Source organism: Brachypodium distachyon, chromosome 3, assembly GCF_000005505.3.
Source record: "Brachypodium distachyon strain Bd21 chromosome 3, Brachypodium_distachyon_v3.0, whole genome shotgun sequence".
Taxonomy (NCBI): Eukaryota; Viridiplantae; Streptophyta; class Magnoliopsida; order Poales; family Poaceae; genus Brachypodium; species Brachypodium distachyon.
Window position 1 is genome coordinate 26,480,992 of NC_016133.3, and position 17,479 is coordinate 26,498,470.

The following is a 17,479-nucleotide window of genomic DNA, read 5'->3' on the forward strand; positions in this document are numbered from 1 at the left end:
AAGATGTGACGTCCTGGCCTAAATGCCATTTGAGTCGGGCTAACCAACTGCTTAGCGATCCCCGCAATGCGATTACTACAGAAAACCCCTTACGTGTGATGGACACGTGTTTCCTTTCTATAACTGTGTGTGATGCACTACTACACAAAACCCCTTACGTGAACCGCTCCAGTGGCGGTTCGGTCTAAAACTCACCGCCACTGGAGGCCATTTGGGGCATTCTCGCACATCACCAGTGGCAGCCCTTATCTTTCCAAAGTAGTCACTGGTGATCTTACGGAAATCCCGGTAGACCTACACTGGCCGGTTCCTGTCTGAACGGCCACTAGTATATCCTCTTTATATCACTAGCATAAAACCTGCTATAGGACAACAAAGGTTAGTGGCGAGTATAGGGGCGCACCCCACTAATGCTCAACATTAGTGGCGAGTATTGGAAGGTCGCCACTAATGCTTGGTTTCAGAAAACCAAAAAATTCGAAAAACCACCTATTAGTGGCAATTTTTTCCAAGAATCGCCACTAATGCTCGTTTCCAGAAACCACCTATTAGTGGCGATTTGTCAGAGCACGGGTCTCCGGCACCGGGGATGCTGGGACCCCTTGTTGTTCGATGAGGGGCGAGGTGAGCGCTCTGGTGATCGCCGGAGTGGCGTAAGACACGAAGTGTCGACACTTGGATTTACTCAGGTTCGGGCCACTCGGAGATGTAATACCCTACGTCCTGCGTAGTGTTGTATTCACGAAATGTGTTTGTGTTCTTACAGACTGCCCTGGGAAGTTCCCGGGTGAGCTACTTGATCTCCTAAGAGATTCTGCTATGAATGAGGGCAACACTCGTTCCTACCAACTGAGGGTCCAACCCTTTGACCGATGGCCTTGGTCCTCCTTTTATAGTCAAGGGGATAGACGAGGGCAAACAGAGTTTGACACGTTGCCGAACTTAGTGTGGTCCGTATCGACCACAGCACGGGCTGGAGTTCTTCAACCTAGTGTTTTCCGTGGCCCTTCAGAGTGTCAAATGTTCTCGTCTTAAGGCCCCGCAGTATCTCTGCGTTGGCGCGCTCCACTTGCCCGTTGCTCCTTGGATGAGCGACAGAGGCAAAGTGAATTTTAGTGTCCATGTCCTCGCAGTAAGCTTGGAACACCGCACTACTGAATTGCGTGCCATTATCCAGCTCCGCACTCCACGCGTCGTGCGCTGGCGTGTCTTGCGGTGGCTCATAGCATACCATGACACGCGCAGCAATGATGGCTTCCGCTAGGGTTTGGGCGGGGGGCTGCCAGTTCTCCGACCGGCTGCCGTCCGCCCGGTTGCCCGGTGCCCTCGGATGTGAGGGCCCACACTCCGTTGGCGTCGCACGCGACGCGCTGTGGTCATGCCGCAGCGACGCGCTGTGGCCTTGCGGAGGGAGCTCGCTGGCTGGCACGGGCGACGTTGAGGTCGCCTGTGCGGCTGGCTCCGGTGCTAGGCGCCGCAGGCCCCCTTTGACAATTGTCCATCGACGCCCGAGGAGGTGGCGGTGGCAGCTGCGGTGGCTGCTGCTGTTGTCATTGAGGGGCCCCTGTTCCCCTTGGCCTTGCGACGCACGCGCGGCGTCGTGGGATCGAGTACGCATGGCGAGTGTGTCGCGAAAGTCTACTCGGGGCTCGTCTCCCTTCTTGGGTTGCATGGCGAGCTAGCGTGGATGATGTCGCTGTTGAAGAAGCTGATGACGAAGCCGGTGACGATGCGGTCACCCGAAGTTCTCTGCACACCCCCCTACTGGCACGCCAGATGTCGGAGCATGGGTCTCCGGCACCGGGGATGCTGGGCACCCACTTGTTGTTCGGTGAGGGGCGAGGGGAGCGCTCCGGCGATCGCCGGAGTGGCGTAAGACACGAAGTGTCGACACTCGGATTTACCCAGGTTCGGGCCACCCGGAGGTGTAATACCCTACGTCCTGCTTAGAGTTGTATTCACGAAATGTGTGTGTGTTTTCACAGACTGCTCCGGGAAGTTCCCGGGTGAGCTACTTGATCTCCTAAGAGATTCTGCTATGAACGAGGGCAACACTCGTTCCTACCAACCGAGGGTCCAACCCTTTGACCGATGGCCTTGGTCCTCTTTTTATAGTCAAGGGGATACCACAGGTGCCGATGCATGCAACGTGACATCTTTCCCACACGCGTGTCGTTGCCACAAAACTCTCCCTACTGTAGATCCGCGCTGGGCTTCATGCAGCGCCCAGGCCACTATGCAATGTAAACAAAACAGTTCTTAGGGTAGCCGCTCTAGACTTGTTGAGCAAGACTAGCCATGCCGATGTGACTCTTGTCGGTGCATTTAATGCACTCCGCCCGTCGTGTGGTCTTGTCACCGCTGTTCCGTCGGCCCCACCTGCGACCCCCGAAGCCCGGGTACCCGGGAGGCACCCCGGTACCGGTGCCCGGCAAGTTGCGGGGGAGCGAACCGGTAACTTCCCGGGTTCGCCCTTCCCAGGAAGCCGGCCTAGCGGGATCTCATCAGCCGCGACCCACGGGTCCCGTGCCAGTGGGGCCCCGCGGGCCACTGGTACGACACGATTTTCCCAAGAATCCCCACTAATGACCACTGATAGCATTTTCATAAATGAGTAAAATATTCAGATTATATTTTGTGATTGTAAAAAAACTTAAACACCTGTACTTTTGAATGAGTTACTATGTGTTCATCTTACACTAAGCATTTCAATTCAAAATTCAAATATTTATGCCCAACTTTTAATGATTATTTAGACATTTTAGTAGTAATTTAAATTTATAAACTTCATTTTCATTCAGAAAAGTCATAGAATTGGCATGGAGAGTGGTACTACCATAATATACCTATATATAAAAAATTGTTTGAAAATATGAAATAAATCTTATAATTTGTTTCGTTTTGTTCCATTTTCAACATTTTCTTCTTAAATTTATTTATGCATGTTCATTATCACTATGCCAAATTTCAGCCTATTATGATTTAAACTGAATTGTATAAATTTACTACAAAAGGTCCATATAATGCAAACATTTAGTAATACATTCAAAAGTAGAAGTGCTTAATTTTTTTTACATCCACCAAATATAATTTGAATATTTTACTAATTTCTAAAAATGCTATCAGTGACTATTTTTAGCTTAGGAATCGCCCCAGATAGATAAATAGAGGACTTGGAGAACCCCCCCCTCTAGTACTGTAGTAGGGTATCAAGTGTATCAGTGGCGATTTCTGTGGGTGTACACGCCCCTAATACTAATTTGGGCAACCATTTTCGGGCCCAAATACCCAACACGACTCTTCCCTATAAAAGGGGCCTAACCCTAACCCCCACCCCCTCTCCCTACTCTCACGAGCGCCCCCCCCCCCCCCCCCACCCCTCTCCCCAACTCCCACTACTCCAAAAACCCCTCCAGTGGCGGTCAAAAAATGGGGTTGGTGGTAATAATCATGCCAGCCACCAACTCTGCGTCATTGGAGGTTTTAGCACCCGTGGCGGGTAAAATACCCGCCACTGCTGCTCCGAGATCACCAATGTCGGGTAACTACCCGCCCCTGAAGACCTATAAACCGCCACTGTAAATCCCTCCGGCACCACCCGAAAAGTGCATGGAGTACAGCAGTGGAGGGCGCAGTACTCGCCACTAGATATTTCCAGTGGCGGTCTATGGCCACCGCCACTGGAACAGTTTCCAGTGGCGGTGGTGTCTAACCGCCACTGGTACTATTTTTTCCTGAAAAAAAATAAATGAATTATGTATAAAAATAAATATTCCTGTAGCACAGAAATAGCAGGAATACAGAACAACACAGAAAATAGCAGGAATACAATAGCACAGTATACAGCACCAAAGAAACATAATAGCAGAAAATATATTACAAAGTTCCACACGAATTATACATTCAAGTCACATGCATGTATACAAAGTGTTCGAAAGAATGAGCCACAAATAAAAGTGTTCCACACAATTTAACCACTTTTGGCAACAATCCCGCCGCCGTAGTAATCCCCACTCGTTTTGAGGACCTCCTTGTGGATCGCCGATGTCCTTCTGGGTCTCATACACGAGAATTTCTGAGTTGTGCCCTAATTCGGCGTTGGCCAGAAACCAATTCCTCACTTCTTCGAAGGTCTTCATCCCCTTCGGCTTGAAGTCGTTGATCATCTGTTGAATAGTGTGCGCGCAGTAGTTACCACAGTAGATGGATCCTTTAGGCTGTTGCTCGCAAGGGAACCTGAAAGTGTGCCTGAGGGGAGTGTCAGGATTGCGGCTGAAGCCAGGCATCGCGTACCATTTCACCGCGTCGTGACAGGCTGAGTCGATGACATTTTTGATCGGGTCAAAGTCGCGTTGTGGTTCATTCTCCTTGCGTCGTAGTGGATCAAAATATGTGACCCCTCCAAGATCGAGGCAGATGGCGATTGTCACCCAATGGCCACTGTTTCACAAAAGGACGCACATTGTATTAGACAAATAATATAACAAGCAAGTCTTCCGACGGAAAAAGATGTATGTATTCACGCGAATTGAAAACAACTTACTGTAGATGGTACAATATCAATATAAAATGGCGATCTTGGTGCTTCAACATGAATTGAGTGGGTTATTCAATCGCCAACTTTCTACTTGCGGACAACAATGGGTCTGGACCAAGCAAAGTGGCGTTGAAGAGAAGGGGGTCGGCGACGGCCATCCCATATTGCTTCACCCTATAGGCCTCCCTCGTGTAGTGTACACACCACAGTCTTAATATGGTGTTGTCGAGGCACTTGCGGTTGAAGAGGTGAAACAAGTCGAGGAAGTCAATGCCGAAGGTAACGTCGTTTTCCCTCTGGATTTCCCCTGTATTGGAGTCGAAGAAGCCATAATGCTTTGGCACTCGAACCCTAATTTCCAGATTTGTTAGGTCCACGCCTGATGATGCCACATTCATGTATTTTTCATGGAGCTCTTGCATCTCTCGTAGCAGGTGATACAGGTCATCCTGGGATACCCTCGGTTGTCCGGGGTGGAACAACAAAAATTGGGAGAATCGCCTGTCCATGAAATAAGATCCATCAGGCAATCTATCTCCAACACGGGGTGGGTGGGCATCTTCAGAATGTCTGGTCGCTCTTCCCAAATCCCTTGTATCTGCGGCGTGGTCTTTGGTTTTCTTCCCGTAGAAGACGACTCTTTCCCCTCCTTGGAGGAGCCCTTGCTTGCCTTGCTGCCTGTCCCCCTCTTGTTTTTCCTGCATCTCAGGAAATCGGAATTGTCCGTTTTATGGGGGACCTGCATCCCAGATGGGGCACTTGGACGAGGCTCCAATGGGGCCGATACTGCTGCGGCTCTCCGAGGGACGGGTCTTGGTATGGATGGCTTCGGGGCTTCGGGTCTAGGCGACGACGGAGGATTTTGGCCTACATTGTCGTTGCTGCACTCGACCACGGGTGAGAAGTCTCGTTCTGCAGGCTCGTAGTCCAAAGGACCAGGTGAGGCGCCAAGCGGCGACGGAGACGTCAGGCGCCAGGCGGGTGGAGATGGACCGAGGCGGGGCGACGGAGATGGCGACGGAGAAGGCTTCGTAGCGAGGACCACCAACCTCCTAGGCCAGATGACGTAGGAGTTGATGCAATCCCTTAGGGTCGTCGCCTCTTCGTGCGGAGGATAAGGGACTGGTTTGTCCTCAAAGCCCTTGAGCACGGAGTCCACCTGCACCCTGACCATGTCGTCTCACAAGGTCACGTGGTGCACCACGACCGTACGCGGCATCAGCACCCCGCGCGCGCCCAGAGGATTCCCCACTGTCGGCATGTGTAGCCGTCATTTGACGCCCTTCTGCGCATCACAAACATGGCAACATCATTAATAGATTGGAGCATGATAGTGGTGTTTCACTATTTTTCGTGTCGTGTGAAGATGCTTACCGTGAGGTTCTCGTCGGGTGGCCCAAGCAGGTCAAGCTGGAACTCGGTGCCGGAGCATGAGGTGCTCTTATTCCCCAGCGGGGACGGATCCGGTGTGGGTGGGGTTGGTTGGATGGGCGCCGGCGGGAAAATACCGTGATCAATGAAGTTGTCGACGTCACGCTGGTCCCTTGCATGCCGCATGAGCTTCCTGAGCTCCTCCCTCGCCAACATCGGGATCTTCTCAACTAATTCCTCTGAGTTCCGTTCTTTGCTAGCCGCCCTTCTGCGTTTCTGGAAACCTTGCTCTTTTGCCATCTGCCTGTGAAAGGGCCCGGAACCGACACCTCGCATATGGCCCCCGTGCTCATTTCATTGCAGAGCATAGCTGATGGCATCATCCCACTATTGGTTGATAGATGAGTGGGAACCATCCGACTCCCACTCTGCCATTGCACCCTGTATACAAAAAACAACATGCTCGGTGTTAATCTTATATGTGAGTATAAGAAGCCCAACCGGTAAAAGAAGATGTTAGGACGAGGCCTTACGAGTGCAGCCTCTTGCTTCTCTGACATAGGCTCCAAGCCTGCCCACTGATTTGCGGTCATGGACGACCACAGCCATTTGCTGGAGCACTCACCGCGAAGCAAAGTTGGGACCCTCGGTTGTATCCCGGCTTTGTCCAATGGGACGCCCTCTGTTACGAAGATATCGCTTCAGCACCTCATTGTATCGTTCGGGGCCAAACATGTTGTGAAGGAACGATGGCCCTAACAATAAGATCTCATCAGCGATGTGGACCATCAGATGGACCATAATGTCGAAGAACGTTGGGGGAAAGAACATCTCACATTCGCACAATATCTGTATCATTGCGTCCCTCAGTTGCAGGCAACGGTCCACCGTGATTGACTTCTGGCCGATCGTGTCGAAGAAGTCACAGAGCTTCATGACCGTCTCTCTCACCCATGGCTCCATGCAGCCTCTTATTGCAACCGGAAGTAACTGTGTGAGAATCACGTGGCAGTCATGACACTTCATGCCAACCAGCTTGTGACTCTTCATGTCAACGAGTTTCTTGATGCTGGATGAGTAGTTCGATGGAACTTTGATGCCATGGAGACACTCGCACATTCTATGCAGCTCGGCTTTGCTCAGACTGTAACACGCAGGTTTGCATCGTGTATATATCATGCGTTCACCATTCTTGTTTTCCTGCGGTGCCTCTTCCTCTATCAGCCACAGCTTCTCCTTTATCCCCATCCACTGCAGGTCCTTCCATGCCTTTGGTCCATCTTTTGACTTGCCCGCGTGGTGCATCATCAAGCCCAACAGGCTATCGCACACGTTCTTCTCGACATGCATGACGTCTGTGTTGTGACGGCTCTGTAAGAACCTCCAGTAAGGCAGGTCTCAGAACACGGACCTCCTCTTGTACGTAAGGCTGCCATCTGGACCAGTAGCCGGCTGTGCTTTCCCGGCCACGACTTCGAGGTTCCTGACAATTTCGTATACTTCGTGTCCAGTCAGTTCCCTCGGTTTGTGACACCTCTCTGCCCTCCCGTTGAAGTTTTCCTTATCATCCCTCCACGGGTCCTTCATCTCCAGCCACTTACGGTGTCCCATGTACACAATCTTTTTTGATTCTGGCAGGAACAGCTCTTCTATCTCATCCCCGCACTTTCTATTGTACCCATGTGTTGACTGGCACGATGAGTTCCTGTTCGCCGGGTAGTCATGCACACATGTCAGGAGAGCTGCTCGAAGGGTGAACTCCTTCTTCTTATAAGCACCCCAAACCTTTCGACCCTTCTCCCAAAGCTCCTTGAGCTCATCCTTCAACAGCTCCAGATACACATTGAGATCAGCTCTAGGATGCTTAGGGCCTTGTATGAGCATTGATAGGTAGATGTACTTCCTCTTCATGACAAGCCAAGGGGGGGGGGGTTGTATATGAACATGATCACTGGCCATGTGCTGCGTTTGCTACTCAAGTTTCCGAACGGATTGATCCTGTCCGTACTCATCCCGAACCTGATGTTCCTGGGCTCTGTGCCGAACTCGGGGAATTCGTCGTCCAGAGTCCTCCATTGAGCCGCATCTGCGGGGTGTCTGAGGACTCCATCATCATTGCGGTACACGCCCTCGGGATCGATATCCGCCTGAGTCGCGTCGTGGTAGATGAACCACCTGGCCTCCTTCTCGTTCTGGAACCAACGCTCCAGCCTAGTGCCACATGGGAGATACCAGACCGTCTTTGCCGCCGGACCACGCTTCACTTCTTCCTCCTTGCCGTCATCAGGATTGGGGTCTTCATCCTATATCGGATGTTTTGCATACTGGACAGCTGTGCATGTCTTTGTAGTCGCCCTTATAGATGATGCAGTCCAGCGGACAAGCATGGTATCTGATGACCTCTAACCCGAGGGGGCATGTAACTTTCTTCGCCTCGTACGTGCTCTTAGGAAACTTGTTGCCCGGAGGAAGTACCATACGTAGGTAACTCAGAATCTCCGTAAATCCCGAGTCCACGATGTTGTATTTTGCCTTTATAAGCAAAAGCTCGAGCGTTACTTCTAGCACACTGTTATCCACGTCAGCATTTTCATATAACGGTGTCTCGGCATCCTCCCTTAGCTTCTCGAACTTACGGGACACCCTCTCATCCTCAGGGTCATCCAACTGATTCTACAGATGATGATCGTCCAACATTTCAACCATCCTACCGGTTGGAACGTCCTGTGGATCCTCGCCACAGTATGCTTCTTCACCAGGCTAGTCATCAGACTCCATGTTTTCCATCTCAATGCCGTGATCAACTTCAATGCCATCCTCCCCGTGAAAAGTCCACCGTGAATAACCAGGCACAAATCCCCGCATGAGCAAGTGTATCTCGACATCCTCTGGCTCGTACAGCTTGCTGTTCCGACATCTCACACAGGGACAACACATCTTATCACCCCCTCTCCTATGCATATCTTCCACGCCGGCATCGACAAAGTCTTCAGCCGCTCTATCCACTCAACACATAACATGTCCTCGTACATCCAAACACGACAAAAATGAATCAATTTGATCGACAAAAATGGAAAATTTCGGCATGACCTATGCTAAAAAATAGAATTATGCATTACAAAATTCGATGCCTGCATCAAAACAAATTACCCTCACCCACATGAAAACCACCCACATCGGCACGACGGCCGGTATCACATGACATAAGAAATACACGGCACGAAGACCGGTGTCAACACACATTTAATATGCTTGGAACATGCATGTACACCGTTCCCGAGGTTAAGCTTAACCCTAGTGCTAACCCCAGGGGCTAAGCTCCCCCATAAGCAGCAGCAGCCATGGACTCCAGAGAGAGAGAGCTAGAGAGAGAGAGAGAGCTGCAGAGAGAGAGGGAGAGAGCGACCTAGAGAGTGAGGGAGCTCATCGGAGCAAAATTAAAGCGACAGAGAGAGGGATCCGGGAGGGAGGGCCCTCACTAGGTTGAGGGGGAGCTCCAGAGACAGCGGGGGCAACCCGGGAGAGCCGTCGGAGAGAGATCAGGGCCGGATTTGCCACCACCGGCCACCGCGCCAGTAATGGCTTTTTGGCCAAATTGAAGAAGAAGAAGGAGAGGAAGAAGGGAGAGAAAGAAGAAGGAGAAGGGGGGGAGAGCTACCTTGGAGCCACCGCCATCAATTTTGGCAGGGCTTCACCGCCGGTGAGGAGCAGAGCCGCAGCTGGTCCAAGACAGACGCGCGAGCTCGAACAACTTCGGGCTTGCATAGCAGTTATATATAGGAAGCTCACCAGTGGCAGGTGTACGGATAAACCGCCGCTGGTGACCTCCAGCGGTAGGCGGAAAAATAAACCGCCACTGGAGGCCTCAGCAGTGGCGGGTAACTTGAGACCCGCCACTGGAGATCGCCCACCTGTTTCCCCGCTTTAGTCGCACCTCGCTAGTTTACATGAGTTCCGACCAGCATAAAAAGGATTCCGCACCGCACTTACCGGTGGTTACTACTCAGTGCTCAGTGCGTTCCCCGTTCCGGTTGAGTACTAAACTAATGATCGGGCGGTGGTTAAGGGGTTCAGGGAAGATCACTGAGACTGAGTAGTACCATCATGTATCGGGTGGTCTACCAGTGGCGATTCTTTTTTACGGCCGCCACTGGTGGTTGTTAGGGTTTCCATGGCCATTTCCAGTGGCGGTGACAAACACAGCCACTGGTGCTGGACCACGAGTGGCCTGACTTGTTTTGGAACAATATTGACCGCCACTGGTGGCTCTCATGGATGCCTCGAGAGGCCTCCAGTGACGATGTGTTTTTTGATCCGTTTTAACCGCCACTTGAGGGGGATCACGGATGGAATTTTCTGTAGTACTGTCCTCTCCTGAGTGCCTCCTCCTCTCCTGAGCCCCTCCTCTCCGAATCGGGCAAGTGCGTCAGCATGGAGACAGGATGGATTTGGACGCGGCGGCGACGCATGTGGACTTCTAGGATGGCGTCGGATCCGGCCGACCCCGCCCTAGCTAGCTCCGTTCCCTCCGCTCCAGTGCCGCGTTCTCCGATGGATCCGGCTGACCCTGACACCGCCACCACCGCCACTGCCGTGTTCAATCTTGCCGCAGGTACGGCAGTTTCCCTCACCGATCTCTCTGTTTACCTCTCTCACATTCTTTGTCTCTGTAGATCCGTACCCCCTCGACACCAATGGAAGAGCCGCAGACGCGGGGTGGGTCATCGGCGGTGGATGTGTTGCAGCGCACGGTGGAGCTCGACACCGACAGCGCGACGACCGGCTTCAACAACTTCGCCGAGAGTTCTTTTTTTAAAATTGTTCTATCCTTGTCCTGATATTCCTATGTTGATGACGGTTTCATGATGGAGACTGTTATTAACAGGGTGACTATGGATATGAGTTAGTAATTCATCTTAGATCTGAAATGATTCGTGTTGATTTCTCGTTGGGTAACCATTTTACTGTACTGGACTTCGACTATGTAAGACCCCAATAGGCATGATTCGAACGCCACCAGTTATCCGGGTTCGAGCTCGGAGACACGAATGCCGATGTATGCTAACGATGCTTTTGCCCAGATGCAATTAACTGGACCCGATCCGGTCGAGTGTTCCAGACACGTTATTCTATCATCCTTGAAAAACTATCTGGACGTACCCTGGAAACATCCATATGCGTTATGCTATCATCCTTGAAAAACTGAGCCCTAGGTTGTTTCCCTGGTCATAAATGCATACTGAGAATCTACAAGGTTCAAACTTGACGCCATATGCGTCGACTAAACTGATTTCAGCTCGACACGTTGTCGACTCGACAGCTTCTGATTCTTGAGTCCCTACTCGAGTCTACGACTCAACTAGGCACTCGGGAGATAACTGACGTGGGAATGACCCACGTGGTCCTCACCTTCGGTATACCTGCTACGGCTAACCAGGAGGCCCACTTGGAGGCCCACTACAATCCGTGAAGCTCAACTACCTCGGCTTGCAGCTTAAGAGAAGAACAGACAAGGAAACCGAATCAGGGTTTAAATATAACTTGTAACCGATCCTGACTCTACGCCTGAAACCTAGCCTCCTATATAAAGGACTAGGAGGGGAAGCCGGGGAGGACAGATCTAGACAGATTACTCTCACATAGACACTCTCTAGATCCAATCTGCGCACCATAGCCTCATTGGCAATTATGTAATCTCTAATTAATACAGTCAACAAGAGCATGACATAGGATATTACACCTCCGGGTGGCCTGAACTTGAGTAAAACTATGTCCCCTACGTCTTTGTTAGCCGACGGAATCGCCAACACACACGTGTCGCTCTGCCCTAAACACAAAGCCCCTCAACATGGGCATTGCCGAAGTGGAACTTCGTCAATAATGCTTTGGCACATGAATCCTAATTTACAGATCTGTTATGTTGGTACCAGGTGATGCTATTTTCATGTAGAATTCATGTAGCTCCTGCATCTCTCGTGGCAGGCCAAACAGGTCATGTTCGAGCACCAGCGGTTTTCCAGGGCGTAACAACAAAACTTGGAGTATTGCATATCTATCTCCAGCTACCGGGTACCTATTCATCCTCAGAACGTCTGGTCGCTCTTCCCAATTCCCTTGGATCGGTTGCATGTTCATCTGTTGCCTCCCCGTTGAGGACGACTCTTTCGCCTTGGAGCAGTCCTTGCTTACCTTGCCACCTCTCCCCTCTTGTTACTCCCGCATCTCTCGAAATCAGAATTATTTGGTTTCTCGGGGACATGCTTGCCAGATTGGGTTCTTGGATGGTGCTCCACTAGGTCCGTTGCTTCAAGTCTCTAAGGGACGGGTCGGGTATTGCTTGCTGCGGGGCTTGGTGATTGGGTGGTGACGGGTTGTGCTGTGTCGGAGGATCGAGTTCTGCACAATCATCGTTGCAGTCCGTAGCAGGTTCGTAGTCTAAATTCCTGGGTGAGGCGCCAAGGGGCGGTTGAGACGGCAAGCGCCGGGCGGGTGGAGACGGATCGAGACGGGACGACGGAGATGGAGACGGCGAAGGCCCCATAGAGAGGGTTACCAACCTCCTAGGCCACATGATGTTGCTGTTGATGCAAGTGCTTAGAGTCATCGCCTCTTCCTCCGGAGGATAAGGGACCTTTGCCTCCTCGTATCCCTTGAGCACGGAGTCCACCTGCACCCTGACAACATCGTCTGGCATGGTCTTGTGGTGCACCACGGCCTCACGCGGCATCAGCAACCCGCGCTCGCCATGAGGATTCCCCGCCGGCGGCATGCGTATCCGATATTTCACAACCTTCTGCGCGTGACAACTTAGAAGTAATGGAAATTAGTTTGTTACCGATTCCTAATTTAAAAAATGTGCAAGTCCCAAACACCACTTGAGAGTTGAGATACAATGTTTGGGATAAAAGAAAACAGTTTTTGTTTAATCTTTTTATGCTTTTGGGTAAATATAAAATATTGCTAATCTCTTCTAGTTAAGTTACATTTAGTACAGAGTCAAGATAATTAACACTAGTACACAACAAGCTCGTCTAGTCCCCAAATAGTTTGTCCACGGGTTCATAACACAAGCGTGGTCTCAGTCTCAACTTTATGAAGAAGAAAGAGAAACAACAGGTGCAAAATATAATTTCTTTGGCCATTTTGGCAACACTCTCACTCTTTCTGCTTACTTTTGGATTACGCTAGAAAAGGCAGAATTAACAGGGTGTGGGAGTGGAGGCAAAGATTCCACTCTCCTTGCCGTCTTAGCAAACCGTCACAATGGATTCGATTAGATCAATAAGAGGCGCAAGCTCGGCCTTGTCGATCAATTTGAACTCCTGCACAAAGAATAAAATTATTGAAATTTCAAAAAAAAATACTACTAATACAAAATTCATTCGTTTCACATATAAACTCAGACCAAGAAATATTCTGTAAACAAAAATTCCTGGAAAAAAAATCGGACCCAGTCTGGCCAAACAGAAACGCACTGCTGAATAAACCAACTGTGCGTTTGCGGAACATAATGATGGCATCCGTATTTAAATATATCAAACTTGTCCTCGCACTTCATAGCGAAATGGCATGAATTTAAAATACATGAAACTTATCATCCCCTTCAAAATATGTACTAACGCTTTAGATATGGATACAGGCTTAGCAAAATTATAGAACTATGAAATATTTTTCATGATAAATTTGATAGCATGTTTTATTTGAACAATATCAATAAATATCTGACATATCAATATCCAAAGTTAGGGAAATTTGGACTAACACTCTATAAGCTGTGTGCCAAATAGCAACACGGTAGAACATGGCGTCATTTTTATAGTATGATAAAACCGAACCCCTCCCAGCCCTCTCATGCCTACTATTTGTGGCCGTTGGAGTATGCAATCAAACTGTTTCCACCGTGCACCCTTCGCTGGGCCAGGCAACAAGGATTACGTCACACCCACTCCGCGATCTCGCATAAGAATGCAACATCTTCCAGGTTCCTTTACCCAGTTGAACTTCTCTAAATCTTTCTTCCACTCTTGATCTTTAACCTGGAGACCATCATAACCTGCTGCGCCTTATCATAGGAAGTGGTATCTTCTAGGTTTCGAGTGCACAGGATGCATATATCTATGTAGCGTGTAATCGAATGCAGTTATTCCTTAACTTAGTCGAATGCAGGATTTCTTTTATGTTCCTGGGATAATTTTATCGAAGCCCTTGGTTCCATTTGGCTCACATGATGTAATTTTTTTTCTTTTGAAAAGGATGTTGAAACCTCCGGCCTCTTTATTGATTTATTAATAAGTCTGGCGAGAATACAACGATCAACCGACCAAAGCCACCAATCTATTCGTACAAGTCTGATGAAGAATGTGGCCATTATCAGAGCCGACTGTCCTGACCGCACACCACCGTCCAACATCTAAATCCAAAAGCCACACGAGGAGCACAACCAAGCAAGCGAATTCTCAGCGTGTGTCAACTGCGCACGCTTCAGAATCAACGACCACCATCTTCCACCAACCCATTTTCGGGACAAAAAACGGAGCATTTAACATGGGAGGATCCAGCATGTGCCAATTTTGATATACCATTACAAATTTTAAATTTTCACCATTGATGCCCTTCTAATTTAAGTTATATTCTTTTAAAACTGTTTAAGTGCCCTCTCAAGTTTTCTCCTGGCTCCGTCCCGGGTTGCCAGGCTTGCCATCGATGACGCAAACCAGAGCCCAGCAGCCGACGCCACGACGCCACCATTCACCCGCAAATCTAGCGTTCCCCCGGCGACGTCCCCAGGAGTGAAAGCGACACCCAGGAACTTAGGGCGGTGGTGACGCGTAGGTACCTCAACGCCTCAAAGAAGGAGTCGTGGTCGGACTAGCCGACCAAGAATTTCTCCCGCCCGTTACCTGCGGATCCGGCGAGGAGAAGAGCCTGCCGCAGCCGCCACAACGCCACGCGCTGACGAGGCCAGGGCCGCCGCCACACGCCGACGCGGTCAGGGAGACGCGCGGCCACAACGGCCGGCCGCCGTCACGTGCCGACGCAGCCAAGGAGACGCCGCCGCAAGGGCCGCCCGCCGCCACGCTGAGGGCAGCAGCCGCCGGCCGCCGCCACACGCCGCCGCAGCCTCCCGCCGCCGCTAGGGCCTGGCTTGCGCCGCTGGCACAGATCCGCCGCGCGCACAGGGCCCTGCCACTACCGGCGCTGCACGGGCTTTGCCCGGCGACGAGAGCCGGCAGCGGCGAGGGAAGAGAATGGTGGATGGGACTTCCGGTTTTTTCGGATCGGGGGAAGAGGTCGGGAGAACGCGGACCTCACGTGGTTATCTCGCGTAAGAACAGACCACTGGAGATGTAATTGTATCCCCCGACTACACTGTATCACTTATGTGATGAACAAGCAACTTGTCGTTCTGAAGGCCACCTTATAGTAAGTTAGTAACAAGGATAGTATTTGTTTCATGTATGCGTCTTCAGTACTATAGTATTTATTTACTATCTTTGCATATATCTCAACAATTTAGGGACGGACACAACAGCGAGAAGGGCACATCAACAGGCAACTTACCCAAGTGAACAATGTAAAATGCTTGAAGCAAGTGTTGAGATGGGCTTCTTCCTTGAGGCTCACAATCTTCTGAAAATGTGTGTGATAAATATGAGCATAAACACGGAAAAGACGCTTGAATATTGTCTTCACTACTTCCCGAAAATTCTGTGGGAAAGGGGTACCTGAACAAAATAGTTGAATGAAATCAATCAACAGAAACGTACTACTCCTATAAATGCTAACAAGAAGTTGATCTGATAAATGCAGCTTCTAAACCCGACTCTGTAATGTACCAAGTTTCTGAGGGAAAATGGACTCATCGTCAAGCTGGACCTCAATCCAGTCCATCAAATACTCTACATATTTTGGTGCTGAAACTTCTATAGGTTTCTTGATCTGCACTCCATCAGCCCATCTGTACTCAAACCTGTAATGTTTGGTGTCGCCAGTCAAAAACTCTAGCCAACAAAACCTGTAATGTTTCTTGATCTAATTGGCATCTTACTTTGATCCGGCTGTCATCGTTGGACATGTAGCAGGTGTGCAGAACTCCATCAGAGTGCCATATAAGATATTCACCTGATTGAAGAAATCAACAGCTGTGGAAAAGAAGAGAAAAGTTATTGATACATAACACAATTTCAGTTTATGGCTTCTCCTAAGAACAGACAGCGACCAAATGCTTACTGTTAACAGCTAACCATTCGTTGAGATCCTCTCCAGGAGGCAACCGGACTGCGTCTCTCAAATTACCACTTCCCAAGGTAGCATCAATGTGCTTTTTCAGCTGTACACCCTAAATCATACATAACCCCCAAAAAAAGTCTGCTCTTAGTCCCCATAAATTCAATTGGAAGAAACATTGTTCTGTGGCTTGGAAGAATCCTCTGATGTTTTGGATATTTTGACAACACAGCTCTTATGTATGATTATCATCTTGTTATAATTCTAGGCTTAAACCATTTGTCAAACCTGTACTTTGATATAAAAGTATTTTGAGCTGTTGAAGCCTTTGTTTTTCTTTAATGGGGATCGTGATGGGCTGTGGTGCTAGCATGAAAACAAAATCCAAAATGACGAGACTAGAATAACCATTACCAGGTAAATTACCTACCTTATTGCCAGATGGTGCATTCTTCTTGGGCCTAAATGTCTTCTGGTTCCTAATGCCATCAAAACCAACGCAGAGAGAGATTGATCAGAACATTACAACAACAAAATAACTAAGAGGATAATATAATGGAAGCATAAAGATAAGAAATACTAATCAGAAAGCAATGAGAATATTTTCGAAAGCCTCATTGCTCCCCACGTCAAGATTGTTTGTTTATTTCTCCCTAATTATGTAAATTTATCATCACGATCCGTAGAACTATCTCATGAACCACATTAATACATAAACAAAAATGCAGGTAGCAGAGCATCATGCAATAACAAACACAGGAGATGTGGAACCCCAAACGGCATGCAAAAAAAGAATGAAAAGATAAATTAGTGATGCCAAACAAGAATATAAGAATAAGTTAAAACAGAAACTAGTACTTGCTTCCGAGGCCAAAGAGACTCATTGTTTCCCTTTCACCTACAAACAAACAAGACCAAGAAGGATCTCGACTCCTGGCGGGAGGAGAGAGAAAGAAACGTGAAAGGGCGCAGAGGAATTAGATGTTATTGATGCCGATGGAGCTATCGAGTGGCACAGGCTGAAAATTGAAGGTGACAGTTGAGAAGATTTTGTCCCTTCCACCCTCTCTCTCTCCTTGTCCTCCTCCTCCTCCCCTTTCCCTTCCCTGATTGCTTTTGTTATATTCTCTATTTTTGTTAGCTGCGATGCGATGGAGGTGGTGGTGGTTTCGTAGTGGTGTTATTTTAGATGGGTTTGGAGGGGTCTCAGCCTCAGGAATGAGGCGTTAATCTCAACCTCCAGTCCTCCTTTGGCCAGCCTGCCTGCTGACCCTTTTTCTTTCCTTTGGACCAGAGATCATGATTTGGGACAACCATTTGTTTACAACTTTGCATGAACAGACG

At 49.3% G+C, this 17,479-nt stretch overlaps 1 protein-coding gene across 1 annotated transcript; it reads right to left on the reverse strand.

Annotated features, from left to right (window-relative positions):
* Positions 1-12,845: 12,845 nt before the first annotated feature.
* On the reverse strand, positions 12,846-17,273 carry LOC100844593 (MOB kinase activator-like 1A). Its single transcript, XM_003573858.3, has 7 exons — positions 16,994-17,273; positions 16,566-16,614; positions 16,139-16,247; positions 15,957-16,050; positions 15,745-15,878; positions 15,470-15,633; positions 12,846-13,230 (listed from the first exon to the last, which is right to left on the reverse strand). Exons 1-7 carry the CDS (start codon positions 17,017-17,019, stop codon positions 13,156-13,158), a joined length of 651 nt encoding a protein of 216 aa, XP_003573906.1. The 5' UTR covers positions 17,020-17,273; the 3' UTR covers positions 12,846-13,155.
* Between the last annotated feature and the right edge of the window lie 206 nt (positions 17,274-17,479).